Source organism: Ruditapes philippinarum, unplaced genomic scaffold (assembly GCF_026571515.1).
Source record: "Ruditapes philippinarum isolate M1 unplaced genomic scaffold, ASM2657151v2 ctg5920_1_1_1_1, whole genome shotgun sequence".
Lineage (NCBI taxonomy): Eukaryota > Metazoa > Mollusca > Bivalvia > Venerida > Veneridae > Ruditapes > Ruditapes philippinarum.
Window position 1 is genome coordinate 7,694 of NW_026854624.1, and position 20,591 is coordinate 28,284.

The 20,591-nt window shown below is 33.0% G+C and overlaps 1 protein-coding gene across 1 annotated transcript in view; it reads left to right on the forward strand.

The window, feature by feature from the left end:
- The first annotated feature begins 2,312 nt into the window (after positions 1-2,312).
- The window catches only part of LOC132740616 (protein starmaker-like), a 29,276-nt gene continuing 10,997 nt past the window's right edge, over positions 2,313-20,591 (forward strand). The window contains exons 1-8 of the mRNA XM_060728559.1: positions 2,313-2,449; positions 8,105-8,264; positions 8,476-8,984; positions 14,015-14,103; positions 16,233-16,352; positions 16,914-16,985; positions 17,377-17,517; positions 18,081-18,143. Coding sequence (XP_060584542.1) covers positions 8,173-8,264; positions 8,476-8,984; positions 14,015-14,103; positions 16,233-16,352; positions 16,914-16,985; positions 17,377-17,517; positions 18,081-18,143 — 1,086 coding nt within the window. The 5' untranslated portion in view covers positions 2,313-2,449; positions 8,105-8,172. The remainder of the gene's footprint in view (positions 2,450-8,104; positions 8,265-8,475; positions 8,985-14,014; positions 14,104-16,232; positions 16,353-16,913; positions 16,986-17,376; positions 17,518-18,080; positions 18,144-20,591) is intronic.

A 20,591-nucleotide genomic window follows, 5' to 3' on the forward strand; every position in this document is an offset into this window, starting at 1 on the left:
TTGTTTATTTGCGTTATATTTCTTATTAGATTTTTCCCGCCTTCTGTAGAGTATTTTCAATTTTACCTTTATCCATGGGATTTTATTTTTACGGGATAAACTTATCTATTCCCTTTTTCTAATGAGCTGCTAATGGTTTCACAACGTTCCCGTATATAATTATTTCCATATGAGTTTGACCTTATAAAATATTATGCAAATCTGTAATGTGTGACCTGAGTAATGTGTGACCTGAGACCATCCAGTTTGCCTTCTTGTAGATGTGGATTTTCCTCGATAATTGGGTCTTTTGGCAGACACAATTGACTGTTCCAGTACAGCATCTTAATCGCTGATACCTTGAATTACACTAGAACGTGTTGCAATTGACGAATTGCTTGTCATAAACAGGTCTAGAATGTTATTTTCGCGGGTTGGCTCTTGTACTACTTGGGCGAGATTTTAATCATAAAGAATGTTAATGAATTATCTGTAGTATGAATAGTGTTTACAGTCTTGGGCTGGGACTTTGTTTGACGAGTCCATTTTTTGGTATATAAAGACCCCCTACCCAGATATTTGCATTGTTTTTGATGCCATGGAGAGTGATTTGTTGAATTCTTTAACGCTTCGGGGATCACATTCTTTGGGTTAATAGTAGGTGCAGACAAGGAGGTGTTTAGATCCTACCAGTTGAATTTTAATCCACAGATATTCACAGTCTGTGTTTAATATAAAATGTAGTATGTCTGTCATATGTTTTCAATCTGCTCTCCTAGGAGATGCTTCACTTTCCGTTATCTTTCTTGATCATATTCAATAACATTTGATATTCACCTATTTTTCTTTGTTTTCATTGCCCTTTGGCGACCCTCCCCCTTTTCCAAAACGTTCACATTTTTTGACACTAAATTAATCAGACAAAATTCCACTGTAAAGCATGAAACTGACTGGTCTCCTGTAAATAAGTTTAGAATATCCCTTGACCTTTGGTCCCACCATTGAAAAGGTACAACGGTTTTTAAAAATGTAATTATAATTTACGGTAATGAAGCCTTTTCTAAATCACTGAAAATAAAATTCCGATATATCGGTCTTTGTACCATCATCGATTTAAGATTTTAAAACATGGTTTTGTTTGTTTTATTGATTGGGGTTTACGTCACACCGACACAGTATAGGTCATTTGGAGATGTTCCAGCTTTACTGGTGGAGAAAGACCTCAGGTGCCCTTCCGTCATTATTTCAGCCACGAATAGGCACCTGAGTAGAATCATCGACGTTCCATAAGCTAGCTGGATAGCTTCCTCACATGAAAAAATCCAAAGTCCCTGTCGGGACTCGAACCCACAGTGGTGAGGTTAAAACATGGTTAAAACACCTGTTAGTAATTTGTCTTTATATAAAGCATTGGTGTTAATATGTCGTCCCAAACGGCAAAACGGTATTTAAATATTTGCAGTTCACTTTGACTAAGTAAGTTCATGCACGTCAATGCTTACTTCAGTCGACCGTCCAACCCCGACTTAAAATGAATTCAGCACTTATCAAAATATTGTAACATCTTCGGATGTGATCCTAAAACAAGTCATCTTTAAACTTGCAATGAGACACTTTTGTACCATTTCATGGATCGGTTTGAATAAATCAGAATTCTTATTTGGGATCCGATGTTATTAATCTTACCTGTTGTCTGACAATATTAATCAATCTGTATTTGGCTCAAGAATCAATGTAATTAATATAGGCGTTTGTATATACTTAGGTTGTTATTTCCAAGAGAAAATCGGAAGAGCACACGAGGTCTTCCTCCACCAGTAAAGCTCGAACGTCGCCATATAACCTGTACTGTGTCGGTGTGACGTAAAACCCAGTTCAAACAAACAAACAAACAAAACAAGAGAAAATAAAGAGATATTTTTTTCAGAAAATTTGCTAAAATTTATACTTAAACCCTCTGGATAAGTCCCTATATGTGTCACAACGTGGCAAAATTGGAAATATAGCACGGTTGCCCTATTTGTTTGAGACTACTGGTCATGGACAAAGGTGTTAGATGCAAACAACCGTCAATGTATTCCTACCACCGCTTTAAATTTAAAATTCAGATATAAATATTATGATGTGCATTATATGAACATTTTCCCCTAGAAATATTGCTATACATGTTTTTTTTGTTGGACTTGTAAATCTTAAGAAACAACCACAAAAAAGGGCCAAACTAACTTTGATTTTAGGATCAAACATTTATAGCGATCAAAACTACGTTAATAAATTACGCTGCTCAATACGATCGAGAGGAAATTTTAAAGTATGATAATTATCATAAAAAACTGAAACAGGCAATAGGGCAAATTGATAAAATTCGCATTTCACCAAGCTGATAAAGCCATGTTCTCTAGGTACATCGCATTTCAATATCTTTACTCAGATTGAAACAGATCTCGAAGGTTGTATCTAATTCGATCAGGTAAAATTTCGTATTTTTATTGTACTATTTCTTTTCAGACTACAACCGATATGATTATTGCGTTTTCTTTTTATTCAATAAACAGTGTTGTTGATATCTGTTCCAAGTTATACCACATACTATTATTTCAAAGCAGCAGCAGTAAGTTTGTAATATATTTGTGCAAGTTAACTCCGTTTGAACACATCTGTAGATGTTTCAAAATTTTCAGTATTTATCATGTACGTTGTGTATTTTAATGAACGGAATTCTATTTCAACCAGGGCTGCATGTAGACGGTAGTTGACAATAGCCTTTGTCCGTCAATGCAGACTCTATCACACATGGCTTGCTACAGTTTGCTATGTTTGGCGTACATTTGAAATTTGAACATAATAGAATAAAGTATATCGGCACAATTTATTGTGGCCAGTGTGTACTTTAAAGGGTCAATCTTATTCATGTATTATACTTAATGTGTGTTTGAAGCTCCTGCTGAAAGGATGAAATTTTACGATTTGTCCATATTTTTTCCGTCCAAATTTATAATTGGTTGTAAATGATTGTTCACACAAGGAAGTCATTTCGAAATTCTGAAATTGTGACAAAAACTTCAATATAGGCCAATCTGTTTTCTAAAAATTTGACGAGGGAATGTTATCAGTAAGTGTGCGTAAACAAACAACTTACCTGCCGTATGCAGGCGATAATAATAGGTCGTTCTACAAAATTTACAATTTTTTATTGAATAAAGTCAGAAGAAGCATGGTGCTTCTATCATTTTTGTGTATGGAATGATGGCTTATATTTTAAACTAACCGAGACTCAAAATGGTGTTTTTGTGCATATATTTTGAATATTTGTTTCTTTTGTTTTACTTGAATTTTATCAAAGTTGTTATTTTAATAAATCTAAGACTTCTGTTAACCTTGGGTTAATGCAAAAGGTTAAACCGGTGATATAAGTCGATAATAGCCTCCTGATTGTCACATTTTGTGTTCCTTGATTATTTCGGGATTCAAATGTTTTTAACACCAAAAACATTAGTTATTGCAAAACAATCTGTTATTTATTGTCGAGGTTATCTCTCCGACCTTTATATAACTATTTTAGATAAAAGCTGAACAAATACTTTATTTAATAAAACATGTACAGATAAATTAAAAAAAATTGTTAAAATAAAATTGGAATGCGCGTTCACGTGTACATTGTGCTAACAAGTATTATCTAATCTTTTTTATTTCACAATCGGACCTTTTACCATTATAGTTATCATATCAATACTTTGTTAACTTATTGGCATAATTAGATAACTATTAAACACACTTGTTATCCCGTTGACACAGGTAACTTTTTATATAGTGGCCTATGTCGACGTTTTTCATTTTTATCACATTGTAGCCACGGTATAGCTAAAGTATTTCCACATGCCTCCCTTTGCTTCTGTAACAAGTTCGCGACCAGGAGATAAATGAACAGTTTGAACAGTTTATTGAAATGCTGGGCCTCTTAGAGGCAAGAGGCATCAGCCACATATACAATAAATATGCATAGATAGAATGTGAAATATCACAAAGAGTTCCACAAAATATACTAATGTACCATTTGGCATATATAAATCAAAACTGTGAAAATAAGCTTAGCTATCAGTTACTTAAGTGCTAATATAAGTTTTTACAGAATACTGCAAGTTTAACAATATACTCATATCTGTGCTATTCATTAGCATAGAAAACTTGATTGAATTGATATTAATACTATACTCTGTAGTAATATATTTTCTTCTATCAGTATTAAAGAATTGACAGTTAAATAAGTAATGGTATTAATCTCCAAGTGAGCTATTATTGCACAACTTTCATACTCTTAATTCTCTTGGTATATTAAAAATCTACCAGACTCAACAGGCAATTTATGATTCATACATCCAAAACGCATTAGTACTATAGCTAAATGAGATGGTAAAATATCTAAAAAAATTTCAAATCTGAATTCACTTTTGTACATTCAATAATTCAGACATTTACTTAATTCCGACATTTCACTATGCCAATATCGAATGAACTGGTCTTTTAGTCTATTTTTAACAATTTTCTTAAACAATGGAAGAGAAGTGGCATCATTATTAATCCAATAATTTGTTAAACCCAGTGAATCTAGTAATTTACCAACACTACGAATCCATGGGAGTTTTAACATATTTCTGCAATACAACGTGTGAAACATAAATATATAATATATAGCACATTGATTCTTGTTTGCTACTTAAAATCTTATTCCAAAAGAGCAGAACTTTACTCTTTATATGAATTAATAAAGGTAAAATTCCTAAATCTCGATAAAGCATACAATTTGGAATAATTAAATAGAGAAGCAAGAAAATCCCACATCACGGTAAAGTTAATCACAGTTATTATATTTCCGTTCCTTGAGGGTCGTTCAGCATCATATTATTGTTGTGTTTAGGGTACTTTTTGTTTTAACTGAATTAAAAACTAAAACAAAACTCTGACGTAAAATAATTGAAAGTTTGTAATTTTTTTTGCAAATGAAGGCTTTTTCAGGTACAGGTGATCATTATCCACTGAAATCTATTTGTTTTCTGACAATTTTGAACAATCAGTTTTTGGGTCTAGATTCTGTGATATTTATATCGGTGATTGTTTTTTTTTTTACTTTGATACTTGTTTTTAGGAGAAATATTGAGAGAACCAATCAAAATATATTTTGTTATATTGGTAAAATCTATTCTTAGCTATCTGAAAAAGTCCTTAAATGTCATCTTACATGACAAAGTTTGAAATATTGCAAGTTTGTTTGAGACGGTTCATAAACAACGATGTTAAATGCAAACGACCTGCAATTTTTAAACGTTTATTTTCATTTAAAATATTTCTATACACGTGTAAATGTCCAGAAACAAAAAATGAGGTCAAACTATGATTTTAGGGTTAAACATTTCAAATTGATAAAACCTTTTTATGTTCTGTATAATTATTATGCTTCTAAATACGACAGAGCATTTCATCAAGCTGATAAAAGCATGTAATCTATATACATCGCATTTCAATAACTTTACTCAGACGGAAACAGTTTCAAACTCAGTCCGGTGAAATTTCGTTTTTATTTGTTTGGGTCGTCAGACCAAACAAATAATGGTAGCGAAATTTCAGACCATGCTTATTTGCAAATTCCGCAAGCATTCCGTCACGAACTCCTCGAAGCGGTTACTTCCCTTTATAAGTACACTAACGCCGAAAAATTAAGGGGAGATCACTGCGTAAAGATTGTCAAATGACAGGCGCATTAATTTTCAAACCTTCTCAGGGAAGAAAAAATAGTTCCCGATTGGTCGAAGATTTCTAATATTGTGTAATTCTTTAACATTTCCGCAAATTACCGGTAATATATTCAAATAATTTTGTTACGCGGATGAATATCATTTTAATCAATGAAAATTGCTCGGCTTTTTCCGTAAAGCTTCGCATTATTGTGTGATCGCCTAAATGAACATTTGTTATTTAGACGTAAGGATGTTGACACTAGGACAAGAACGACTTTAGGCAGTCGACGAGCGATAATTAATTTCAATTTAATTCGAAATTAATAAGGATTACAAACCCTAATTTAGAATAATGTGCTTTGCTTCAGGCTTTGCTTCTTCTAACTTCCCCGTGGTCCAGGGGTTGCACGGTCCTTTTTAAAAGCGAGAGGACTGGGGTTCAAAACCCAGTTAAGGCAACTCATGTTGTTGTTTTTTTAATTGTTTAAGCAATAAAAACAAAAATAACATTGAATTGAATATCAGTGTTGCATTTAGCGTTATAGTCAATTTACATTATGACACTGGAAACAGCATTGCTGGCACTATACAAAAACAAATTGGTTTATAATCTCACAACCTTCACCTTTCTGACATTCTGATACCCAAACAAATTCAGCGCCTTCTGTGCTTTGATTTATTTTACTGATATTTTTTTCCAGACTATTATTGACATAATAACTGTATTTCTTTTTTTTAAATATTGGACAGTGTTGATGATATCTGTTCCGAATTAAACCACGTAACAGAAATGTGATTGTGGTATATTTGTATAAGTACACTCCGTTTGAAGACATCTGTACTGTAGATGTTTCAAATGTTTCGATTATATTATACCACGACATCATGTTCATTGTTTACATTGAAAAACGGATTTTTTTAAACCAGTGCGATATGTGGACGGTATTTGATATTTGCCTTTGTCAGTACCTACATTTAACCAAGTTTTTAAGAGCACTGATTGATTGCCAATATATGTTACATTTGCATTTCATTCAAATTAACCCTGTTGAGCTTTTTTACCCAGGGACATTTTGGAATAATTAAATTTTAAGAGGTCATTTGGTAATGAAAACTGATGGCTGAAGTGAAACCTATGTGAATACTGATGGCTGAAAATAACAAAGGGCAATAACTCAAAAATTATAATGGGAAGAGTTATCATTCTTGTGCACATTATTCCTCCTCAATAAGATCTGTCCACCTATGAAGTTTCATGTTGACATCTCAAAGACTTTTTGAGTTATGCCCCACTCAGGTGAAAAATTATATATGAAAAATAACAAAAGGTAATAACTCAAAACTTATGCACATCTCCTGAGTGAGATCTATCCATCTATGAAGTTTCGTGTTGATATCTCATAAGCTTTTTGAGTTATGCTCTGGACAAAAATTAAGTTTGAAAAATAACAAAGGGCAATAACTGAAAATTTATGCAGAGTAGAGTTATCAGTTTTGTGCACTGCACTCCTCCTCAATAATTATGATCTATCTACCTATGAAGTTTCAAGTTGATACCTCAAATACTTTTTGAGATATGCTCCGGACGGAAGGACGGACGGACGGAGACTATTTCTATATCCCCCGCCGCCTTTCGGCGAGGGATAATAATGCATACCAATGGTGTCAAAATTGGCTACAATTCCAAGAACTTAGATATTTATCAGTATGCATTGTCATGCAGACATCTACAAATAATTTTAAATTATAAACTTGGGGATAAATGACCAATACAAATGTGAACTCATTCATATTTTTTTTAACACTGAAAATAAAAAGTATGACATTTTTTAGCACTGTATCTCAGGTGAGCGATCCAGAGCGATTATGTCTAAATATTATGTTTTGACTTTGTAAGAAAGTTCCCGTACTCCCTCTGTGCTGTCATAGAATGTCGTTTATTATTTTTAATTTCTCATCGACTTTCAAATTTAACGAAAATAGCTAGCAATTTCTGTTCAAAGACTAGCAACATTTAATAAATTCTGACAAATTAAGGAAATACAAACAATAAAACTAAAGCATGAAAATAAGTGTAGTAGAATGCTATGTAAATAATTCACATCATTTAAATAAGATATCATTTGTAAATTAACTATAGTTCGTATAAATACATCTATATATATATATATAAAATTTCACTTTAGTGTCGTTACAACATTTATTACAGCATGCAGGATCTTTGAACAGTTTACGATGCAACCTTAATAATATCAGGTGGTTTAAATTCACAAAAAAAATCAGAAAAAAAACATCCAAAAAGCGAACAACACTTGGATACCTAAAGTTAAGCAATTTTGATACCGAAGTGCTTTATATATGTACATTTTAAAGAAATAGAATTGTTGTTACAGTTCATTAGTGGATTGCATAAACACAAATTTGAAAAAAGGAAACACGGGATCGCGATCGTTTAGAAAGCATGGCAGACAGTAGACGACGTCAAGTCAAGCGTCAAAATAGAATGTCCTCAGAAAGTGGTAACAAGAAGAGGAAGCTTACATCATCAAACAGGTAGCAATTTTATATTAACTTAAGCATTAATCCAATCTATTTTCTACCCAAAGGATAGTAATATACATAAACTGCTGCATTTTAGTAGACATAAGTGCTAAGAATGCGTATGCGTAAATATTCTAATTTATTTTCAGAAACTTTTACCAGAATCCGTATCTATACATTGCTCAATTTTATCAAAGTACTAATAAAAATCTAAAATTCTTAGGTCAACACTAGAAATTAGCGATAGTGACGAGGATATTATCGACAAAGAGAAGAATAGGAACGGTAATATAAAAGATTTTTATAACGATGATGATCGTGAGAAGTCGGATGATGCCGATAATGAAGATGGCGAGGGGGATAATGATGATCGTGAGAAGTCGGATGATGCCGATAATGAAGATGACGAGGAGGATTATGATGATCGTGAGAAGTCGGATGATGCCGATAATGAAGATGACGAGGAGGATAATGATGATCGTGAGAAGTCGGATGATGCCGATAATGAAGATGACGAGGAGGATAATGATGATCGAGAGAAGTCGGATGATGACGATAATGAAGATGACGAGGAGGATAATGATGATCGAGAGAAGTCGGATGATGCCGATAATGTAGATGACGATGAGGATAATGATGACGAGAAGTCGGATGATTCCGATAAGCTTCTAAAACGTTATATTTTATGGCATGCTATGAGAGCAGGTAGAAAACCATTAAAGAAATATCCGGGTACGAACACCATTTTTATACGATTTAAACTGCGCTTGTTTGTATTTTATTTTTAAACATAATATGAGTGCAGATAGCAACAGGTTTGAATCCATTATCCACTCTTTATCCCCTTCGGAAAAAGCAATCCTATTAGTGGTTTTAGTATCCCTGTAACGTAATGTTTTTGGCCTCTAAAGGGGGAAATAATAAAAGCAAGCAAATGAAAACGTATTAAGTTTCTAATGAAGCTGTTAAGGACAATTAAATAAACACTCATATAATTAGTCGACTTTAATATATATTATACAGATTTTTTTCACTCTTTTTGAAGGTACAAGCCGTAAATTTAAAATTTAACAATATAAAATACATCTCTTCCATGAGTTTAATCACTTTTATGCAAATGCATGTTAAGATCTTAAAAAAACATGTATTATTATATTCATTATAAATTATACTAGCAAATTAAATTGTCACAAAACTAAGTTTTAAAGAAATTGACATGTAGAATTTTGCATGGGAAACAGGGGAACATATCTTTAATATGATCACAGAATATAAGTTATTTTTCAGTAATTTCATTTCTGTAACCATAGTCGTCACACATTTTCACTGATGAAAACATTAATAAGCTAATCTTTATTTCCATATGGTCCTCAATCAAAATACAAAAATGCACTTAATACATGTATCATCAACTTTCCACTTTTTTAGTTATGCGATGTAAAATGTGTCATTTACAAAGCTTTTGTACTTTTTGAGTTATAATATGATACAGATTTATTTGGATAGACAGAATGACAGACAGATTAAAGTGATGTGCATAAACTTTTTATGACCCTTTACCCACGTACCAAGCATCATCAACCTAGTTTTTATACTTTGTTTAGTTACGGCAGGATCCAGATTACTTAAGATGGACAAAATGACAGACAGACAATTGGACAGACGGAATAGGCATGAATATTTGTCCACCTATCAACATGCTTAGTAACACCAACGAAGTTTTATACTCTCGAAAGAATTTCGGCGTATATTGTTATGCACCTGGATGTCCGTCCGTCCGTCTGTCTATCCGTCTGTCTGTTAGCAAGTTTTCGTGTCAAGTCTGTATCTTTTGAACGGATGGAAGAAAATTAAAACTACTTGGCAAAAATGTTAACCATAATGAGAAATGTACAGAGCAAAGGTTTAATCTTTCTTAGGTCAAGGTCAATGTCATATTGTATCAATATTAAACTTTTGTGTCTTCTCTGTATCTTTTGAACCAATTGAAAGAAAATATTTCATATTGCGTAAATATTACATTACTTATATTTAGAAGGTGTGCAGTGCTCCCTAAGATCAAAATTGTGGAAGGAAATTGAAACTACTTGCCAGAAATGTTAACCAAATGAGACGATGTGCAGAGCACAGGGTTGACCTTCCTCAGGTTAAGGTCAAGGTCTTACTTAGTCATTTTGAATCAATGTCAAAATATTGTGTGTGCTTTGTTTCGTTTAAATCGATGGTAGGCAATTAAATCTGTTTGGCAGAAATATTTTTATTACTGAGATGACGTACAAATGGCAGTTTTGGACAACCTCGGGTCAAGGTCAAGGTCACACTGGCGCCTTCAAAATTTTTATATAAGTGTATATATTACAAAGGGAGATTACAATAAATCTATTTTTTAATATGTTTCCTCCCAATATATATATATGTATGATAGCTCCCTTTATTTCTCAAAGTCTGTTACTTTATAATGTTGTTTTTTTTATCAAACTTTATAATTTCTAATTTTTTTCTGTTAAACTCATTATAATTGAGGATTTTATAGGTTTATATGATTTTATCATTTTAAAATAGGACAATCTTATTAATTGAAAATGATGATTTTTGAAATATGTAAATTCACTAAATAACAATAAGTTGTAAATGATCATATAAAATGTCCTTTTTAGGCAATTTATCAAAAATGAAATACGTAATAAGGACACGTTTTCATATGCCCAATTTTATTTTGCATGGAGCATGCCTTGCCGGCACCTACACAACTTGTATAAATCATGCTCCTGGGGTCAATATTGGCCTGCTGCAGGGGCCGAATAGATAAGAAAACTTATTTTCATGTAAGTTTTCTTATGTTAAGTTACAATATCCATATCCTAATTATTTGGAATGTATAATAAGATAGAAGAGCCCTGCAATTGTTCCAAAAATCGTTTCACTGATGTTAAAAAATTGCTGTATCAAGTAGGTTGTTGGGAGGGGGTGGGGGTAGGTCTCACACAGTTAACATGTACTCAGATTTATATTGTATACATGTTTTAAAAGTATTTTCCTTCAACTAACAACATGCAGAGTATCGATTTTTAGCATGTATAATCACTTTGTAAAAGTAGAATTATCAGTTTTACACAAATAATGAAATAAGATAGATGTTTATGTGGGTATTGATGTTATAAATGTAAAGGGAGGAAAAAAGAAGAAAATTATTTGTAACTTCATTAAGCATAGCATAGCTTTTTTATTTTTGATTAAATTTTAGGCATAATATATTGTGCTTTTGAATTTCTTGTGTAATATTATATTTATGTTTTTGTGAATTTTTAACATTTAAAAACCAACATTATTGTTTTTAGTCAGTATATATACTCTGTTACAATTGCATGGAGGTAAATAATCACCACTCTGTGCTTCGAAATTACCTTTTTAAGGGTATGATTGATAATTGTTTGGGGGTCTGTACTCCACAGCGAAACCTGTGGCATATATAATTGGCATTTAGAATACATGTGACTAAGAGCATAGCTCTTTGGCATGTTTAAGTATAGATCTTGATATTGATAATTTAAATAAAACATGTTTCGGACAAGTGTTAAAGATGGGCATCCACTCTGTTTAAAAATTATTTTTGATTACTTTAAATTTTATTTACTTATTACGATTTTGCAGTCGGGCGTATATTGCCACGCCTATGCTGTGCTCTTGTTTAGTAATTGCAAGATCTAATTTTCTTTAGATGCACAAACTGACAGACAGGAATATGGACGGACGGATGGATAAAAAGAAACAAGACATGCCCAGGGGCAGAATGCGATCCCGCTCGTCTTAATTCAAACCTGAACATATAAGTTTTGCGCAACACATCCTCTTGATACCACATGCAAAATCTTGACATTGAATAATCTAAGGTGACCTTGACCTCTGACCGGGTGGTTTATGTGCATGACACGAAGTCTCATGATAAACATGTGTGCCTAAAATTCAATTTATGTTATTTTAAAACTTTTTTATGCACAAAGAATTTATGACATGGACAAGTTTGGGTGCACACACACACACAAACAAACAAACATACACTGAACAGTCATTTTGACAAGTATGCCGAGCTCAGCGCAAACGGTTTCGACAAAAATCATTTGACCACTTAGCATAATACTTCAAAGTATAAGCAAGATACAGTGCAAACAAAACCAAAATTTAATATTTTTATTTAACCTTTGACCTCTTGTGAACTTTGACCTTCATTTTGCGTAAGACAACTCAACTTATCTTAGAATATTTGTTCGAAGTTATATAAAAATCCATCCATGTATATAGAAGTAATACTCACAAAGGAATGTTTTTATTTGTTATTTGACCTTTGACCTGCAGTAAGACTTTGACCTTTGCCACAGACATCTGAATTTTTTGCCCAACACTCCGCCTTTCTATGGAGAACATTTGTCCAAAGTTATATTACAATCCCGCCACACATGTAGAAGTTACGCTACAGACACATGTTTTTGACCGAACCCAAAGTGTGACCTTGTCCTTTGAGCAGCGGACCTGAGTTTTACGTGTAACACACTAACCAATCATGGTGAACATTTGTATCAAACTATTTTTTAATCCTTCAAAGAATGAGCAAGATATAGACAGGACAAATCTAGACGACCGCGCGGACTGACGGACGCATATACACCAAACTGCCAAAAGTGAAAAGCGGCGACTAACTGGACCTCACAAAACGCAGGCTTAACAATTTAAATCATTTGACCACCAAGCATAATACTTCAAAGCATAAGCAAGATACAGCGCCAACAAAAAAAATATATATGCTTATTTGACCTATGATCTTTTGTGATTCTCACCTTCATTTTCCGTGAGATAACTCAATTCAACATGGAGAACATTAGTGCTAAGTTATATTAAAATCCATCCATGTATATAGAAGTTATACTCGGAAATGAATGTTTTATTTTGTTATTTGAACTTTGTCTCCTAAGTGTGACTTTGACCTTTACCACATACTCTTGAATTTTACGCATGGCAAACCGCCTCACTATGAAGAACGTTTGTCCCGAGTTATATTAAATTTTTTCCACACAAATAAAGTTAAGCTCAAGACATGGATTTTGCGCTAATTTTGCCTTGGCCTTTTAGCAACAGGCCTGGGTTTTGTGTGCGACACACCACCCAATCATGGTGAACATTTGAACCAAATTATTTTGTAATCCTTCAAGGAATGAACAAGATATAGACCGGACAAATCCTGACGCACGGACTAACGGACTCATACACTGAACTATACGCCAAAAGTGACGACTTAGTCGAGCTCACTGCAAGCGGGCTCGACAATAAAATGTGCATAATTTCCATATTGTCCTCTATCAACAACCCAAGTATCATCAATGTAGCTTTTGTACTTTTTTAGTTATCATTGGACCCAGTTTTGTTCAATTTTCATTGTTTTTCATCATATCCATAACCATAGCAACCACTCTAACATAATTAAATCCACTTAGCTTTGGTATTTTTAAGTCTTGACTGGGTCCAGATTTCTTCGGAACGAACGAGGGGTTAAACCTGTTAAACAAGTAAGGGTTTAATAAAAACAACATCAAGTGGCCATAGTTATTACAAAAATAATCAAATTATATTTTCCATAAAATACGCGTGATAGTCTACTTGATAACAAATTGAAATCCCTCGAGGAATCCATTTTTTGTATAAACTACTATTTTTGTGATCGTGGAATAGATCTGTTGCCTAATTTTATAATTGTTTTGCTTTGTTTAAAGCTGAAAACGAATCGAAGTCTAAGTTGGACAGTGTACTTCATGATTTAATGGACATCTGCGAGAGTCGAGCATGGGACCCTGACTTCAGGGTGAGTTTCTTACATTTGTCATGGGTCGATTGATTTGTTATATTGTACGTTCATTTTGCTTTATACTTTATATCCGCGCATGCATTGATTGTCGTTTGTTCCGTGGCGTCTGTAATCGTCTAATTATATCATCTGGTGAAGTAATTCTAAATTGCTTCGTACTTTTCAAACGAATGACGCTGCCATCCCGAATGTAGGTTCGTGATACTCTTGAAATATCAGACAATATTTTCTTAAGTTTGTACCGCAGCGTTGTTACATCGTCTGTAAAGAATACATTACGGAATTTCTTGATTGGCGAGTCCTTCCGGAAACTTCTCGTATATATACAAAAGGTGCACATCTTGACGTGAGACAAAACGAACCATTACATGCTTTTCTTCCCATTTCTAGGGTTAGTGAAGTGGCATGCTGAAATATAATTTCTAAAAAATGAACCCTTGGAATCAATGTACAGTCTTGATCACTTAAAGCACAATCAGATACATTGGGTGAACATCATCAGTCAAATCTGTATTACTTTCACCTGTACCAAAATTAGTCAACGTTTTATCTCCTTTCTATGAACTATATGGTTAAAACAAATTCACAACAGCTGCAGTTAAATCAGTTAACTAGGGCTCTAATTAAAGCACATACATGCAATTTCAAATCCGTAGGTTTTCCTTTTTGGAATATTAATCCAAAACACCAATGCTTTACAAATTGCTCAAGACAATAGCTTTTTTTCTTGTTCAAGTCAACTACCTGAGCACTTTCTCTAACCAATTCCATCAGTGTTTCAAACTTTGGTTCCAACAGTGAAGCAGTTGCTTGAGCAATTAAGCCGTGTTTCTTCTGCTTAGTAGACCAATATCGTGCAAACAAGGCAGAAATACGGCATGAGGGCAGGCTGACAGTCATGCAATGTAGATTATATGAATATTACACCGGCTGCCGGAATAGTTCGGAATATCTAGCTCAAGGGTGACTGTTTACGGCGGTAACGAGGCTCTTATTCTTGCATATTACATATCAATTATTTTCAGAACAGAAATTATGAAAACTGATATTCTCATTACGCACTTTTTTCTTATAGTAGAGTATGATCTTACAACTGAATTCATAACGGTTAAGTACGTCATCATAAGAAGACAATTAATTCATAGAAGGCGCACGGCAATTACGTCATGTAAAGCACGCACGCGAATTGTCTTACATGGGGTGTAAGACAGGGTTTTCTAGCACCGGTGTAAATGGTAGATAGCAAGAAAACGTTCAAACATACTGTTAAAACATAAAAAAACTACATTGCTTCAGTAATATTACAAAAAAAAATCAAAACTGTGACATAAAAAAATGTCGACCGGAAAATCAAAAGTTTCTATGTTATTCCATTTATTTATTCCTGCGTTTATCAACCGGCTCTCCGAAATAATTTCACGTCCTGTATAGATGTAGGTCGATACTGAATATGCGAGGTGCACACTTATCTGGACCATATGCCGCTTTTTATGGCATGGCACTAATTTGTCACATTGAAGGTTCCATGATAACAGCCATATAAACACATCTGTGAATGTTTCTAAATTCTAATTTTTACCAGTTCATGTTAAATGTTCAGTTCTGCTTAAACCGCTGCTAGGGGGCGTGGACGCGGTAGCTTGCAATTACCACTACGGTCCATGAACAGGCTCAATCAAACTGAGCCTGCACCATTTTCAATTTTGCCGTGTTGGGCTGTCCATATTGTACTGGAAAATCTGTCTTGTAAAAGCATTCAAGTAAACAAATAGTAACATTTTCAGACGGTCTTTCATCTTTTGTATTTAAATTTTACAATACTTGGTCACATTTGATAATAATGAGATGTACTTTATTGACAGTTTGTCTTCTAAAAGAGAAATAGTATACAACTTGTATTATACGAGTATATATGTGAAACTTTGAGAGTCAGTAAGTCAAAGTTAACTGTATTTCGTATGCATGTTTATAAAGCTAAATTTACCATATTTCTCTTAATGATTGGCAAATCATCCCATTCTGTTTGAAAAGGAAATAGAACTTTGATTTTAATCATCAGTAAACAACTATATAATTATCATGTAACGATATATAATTCGAAATGCTTTATTTCCTGCCTTATTTAGAAGGACATAAAGAGATATCCAGTGTATGAATTTGAAAAACGTCCGAAAGAGGAGGCAAATATGTTCAAGAGAAAACGATCATCCAGGAACACAGGGCCACCAGAGTGTGGCAATTGTCAGGTAATATGTTAGAGGAGGGGAAAATAGTAAACATCTGGCAAATTTCCATATTTCTTTTCCAGACAAAAACTTGTATAAAATAAGCATTATTTGGACCTTAAGTAACAATGTGCGGCTACCATAGCCAAGAAGTAAAAGTCGCTCACTCAAATTAAATGTTTGCGATTTACCGTTCTGTTTCAAACTCAACCAGGAACAAACTTCAGAATGTTTCATTTGAGTTAAGCATCAAGCTAGCTTAATAAGTAACGACGATTTATTTCGGGCGCCCGCTTCATCATAAAATGATACACGCTGAGGCACTTAAGGTTTCACTCCACCAGTAAATCATGAAAGTTACAGTACGTTGAAGTTACGCTAAGGCCATAAACAAGTTCAATCACACGAGTTTTACCATACTGCACAACTTATACAGCTTCTATTTAATTAAGTATGCTTTTACATATTCCATATATGCGAATACCATTTTATTACTTTTCCACCAGTAAGCATGCGATTGAATTGTAATTTAATTCATATGTAGATATTAAATGTTCCTTTTCATTTAATTTAAATATATAGGTATGCATACGTCCATGGTCATATATAGTTACACTAGAAGGAGCACCGTATCACAGAGATTCTTATAGAGAGGTAATCGTTTTCCTTATATTTTGTACAAAGCAGAAGATGTTTGATAAGATTCAAGCCATATTAAAATCATGTTAAGTAAGAAGTAAAACATCAAGTATTCAGAGATGATATAAAAGTACTGTTCAATATTCTGTCTATATATTAGCTTTTGTATATTATGGTTGATTACCTCGCTTTATTTGCGCCTGAATCCTGAACTCTGTGTGAAACTTTTGCCAGAGAGCAAACAATCCGATTGAAAATCGTATAGAAAAGTTGAATTATGATATAACTTGCCATTATCTCATTCACACGATAAAATTGATTTGATAAAATTGATACATAGATTAAACCAGAAATTTGCGTCATATAAGTGACTTTACAGATTTTGAAATTTTCTTTTTATTCTCAGAAAATCAATAAAAATGGCACATCAAATGTACACTCAGGGCCTGTCGAGTATTACATGGGAAGTGCGTGCTTTAAAAGGACCTTGCTATTTCATGACATCTGCCATTTTGGGTTTCATCTTTATAGACAATGCAAGAAATTGGTAAAGTAGACTTTAATTTTGTGTTTCGTGTTCTTAATCTATCAATAATTTGTCACATTCCTGCTTATGCTTTTATCGTATTCTTTAAAACGATAAACCTAACGGAAGGATAAACAAAGTATTATAACAAATATCAATTAAAACTGAATAAAACATGTCCCGTTTGTATGTTCAGTTTGTGTCTGTTGCAGCCTCTATGGCACATTTTGACTGAAACATTAACGCATCTTCATATGTTATATTCGCAGAAATAGGAAGCTTTACCCTGTCTGATTGTACTCATGTGCAATGCCTACCTATCTATTTGTGTTGTAATAGAATTTTGATGGTTTATCAACGTGTCAATTTGTTTGTCGTTATCTATATTTATCAACATTAACTTTACAAAATTACATCACATAAGTTATCTAGAATTTTATTATCACTGTTTACTAAACCTAAATGAACTTATAATTATGATAAAGTCATTTGACCCTCATTGCTGTAAGTAATTCCCGCTTTCAAAGTAAAGAATGAAGGATTTCTTAACTATGTTTTCTTTTAGCTGTTTCGTAATATTTTAGATTAAGAGGATGGGTGAGAACAAAGTTAAAGAAGTGGCTAATGATAAAGACTTGTTCATTAAGGTAACAGTGGATTATTCAATACTAGTATTAATATGACTTAGGTTATGTATTGTTACATGGTCAAACATAGTCGTTCAAAGTAACATACCTTGTGGGTAATTAGTGACATCCGTTTTTACTCCAGCTTACAGGCAATTGCACTCACGAATACAGCTAAACCTATTTAGCTACGATGGTCTATGTTTCATACTTAGCTACCGTCCAGAAAAATATCTTAGTTACAGAGAGTGATGTAAATTATGTTTCCTAACCACAATTTGGGGAGTTACTCTCTGAATGTTATGTGGGATTAAATTGTCATGCATCATGATTTGTATGGCTTGTAAAATATAAAGGCTCATCTTTAACACCGTTTGCAAATTTATTCTTGATACATGTATATAGTACATGCAGTGTTGACCTATGACATCAAGTCATGGAGTTGGAGTTGAATGACGGCACACATCAACAAACCGATTTCAATTAATATTTTACAAGCAAATTTCCTTATTTTAAAAACAATTTAAAAAAGAATTACGGCTTAGTAAAGCGCATTATTTTCTCTTTATTTTGTTCAACATCCGGACCGCGGTTATGTAGCGATGCAAAAATTCAGCTTCATGCGAGGCATTCTTAATCTATGCCATTTTATTGCTTTAATCGGCACCCTTTTGTTTTTTTTGTGATTTTGGAGGTACATAAACTGGAACAAGATTTGCATGTAAATGAAATTAAAGTTCATGTATGTTGTGATTGAGGTTATATACCACACTTAAGTGAAATGTATATAATTATGCTTATAAAACAATTTTTAAACATCGAAGAATATGTAAAATATGTACTGTAAATATTTGTACATATTATATGTAATCATTAGAATATATGCATTCATATCTTATTGACTTAGACTTTTACCTCCCTTTATTTAAATGAAAAGTTAAATTCGGTACCATCTTTATAAATAATGCTTTTTGGAACTTGATAAATCTTAATTTGAGCATCATATTTATGATATAAAACCATAAAAAATTTGTGTTTCATAATCTTTAAGTTCACAACCCTCTGATCGGAACAGAAATGGTTTATGATTTAGTGTGAAACTCGAAAAATTAGTGAAGCATTTTTCACATTTTCATTCCGAAATTATCTGATCTACTAGCAGTTAGTATTTCACAACTTACGAAATATAACCAATGAACCTTCAACGTTTGCATCAAGTGGTTTTTCGATATAAAGTATTATTGAACCCAATCTTAAATATTTAGTCACATTATCATTAACCGTGTCCAAAACATCCATATTGAAGGGAAATTATACTCTGTCTAGCCTCATTTTCATTTTTGAACCCAAATACTGATCTGCAAAACCTACATCAGACTCGGCTAGTGTTTCGTTCAATATAAGTTAATAGCTGTTCATTCGTTCAATGGAATCCTTTTGTTGTACTCAACAATGTATAAAAACCTCAAAGTAATATGAAATTTTGCATTAAGATAAATGTCTTACAGGATTATATACATGTATTACCAGGTTATTATACATTGTTTAGAACAATACTGAATTCTATTTGAAGAGTACAATATTTTCAAACCTTTATTGGATGAGACATCAGTCAAGTCTGATAAATGGGTAGGTGGCTGTATAAAGTCCAATAGAGAAGTTTTCTCAACAATGTTTAATGACCTCTTTATTTCACATTATTTTACATTTTGACAGAACTTTATTATTTCAGGTACATTAAGAAGTCAATTTTTTAGACACTGAATATGGAAATAATGCTATATGGAGAATGATATGCATTTTATAAAGATATTATGTACTCTGAAAATAAACGTGGCTAAATGAGGTACGAAATGCATCTGATATAGATATTTTGGGGCTAAAGTCCAATAATCATTTTCATTGCAATGTTACGTGGTTCAAACTCGGAAAGTTCATTAGTTACATTTTATAGTATGTCACATATAGATACGAGTATATCATCAATCATTGTTTGTTACAAAACTGAATTCTGTTGAACGAGTACACAACTTGCAAATCTATATTACAAGAGGCGCTAGCCGACTCTTATATATTTTTTTGCAATTGTTTATGACTCTAAAGGAATCGGTATTGTATTCAACATTTTACGATGACCTCTTATTTCAAACCCCCATTTTTGGACATTTTGACAGAACTTGTAGTACAATTGCGACTTGGTACGGATTTTTTGACTCTGGAAATAAAAACGAGGCTAAATGAAATACAATAGAGATTTGATATTGCTTTGATACTCTGGAAATGAAAACGAAGCCATGTAGAATACAATAGGGATTTGTTATGGATGTTGTGGTCACAAAGCTAAATTCATAAGATTATACTGAAAAAAGATTTACATTTGGCGATCACGTGTTGCGAATTAATATTATTATTATATACCAAACTTGTTAAGCACTTTTTCATGCACATTGACACGTTCAAAAGAAGTGT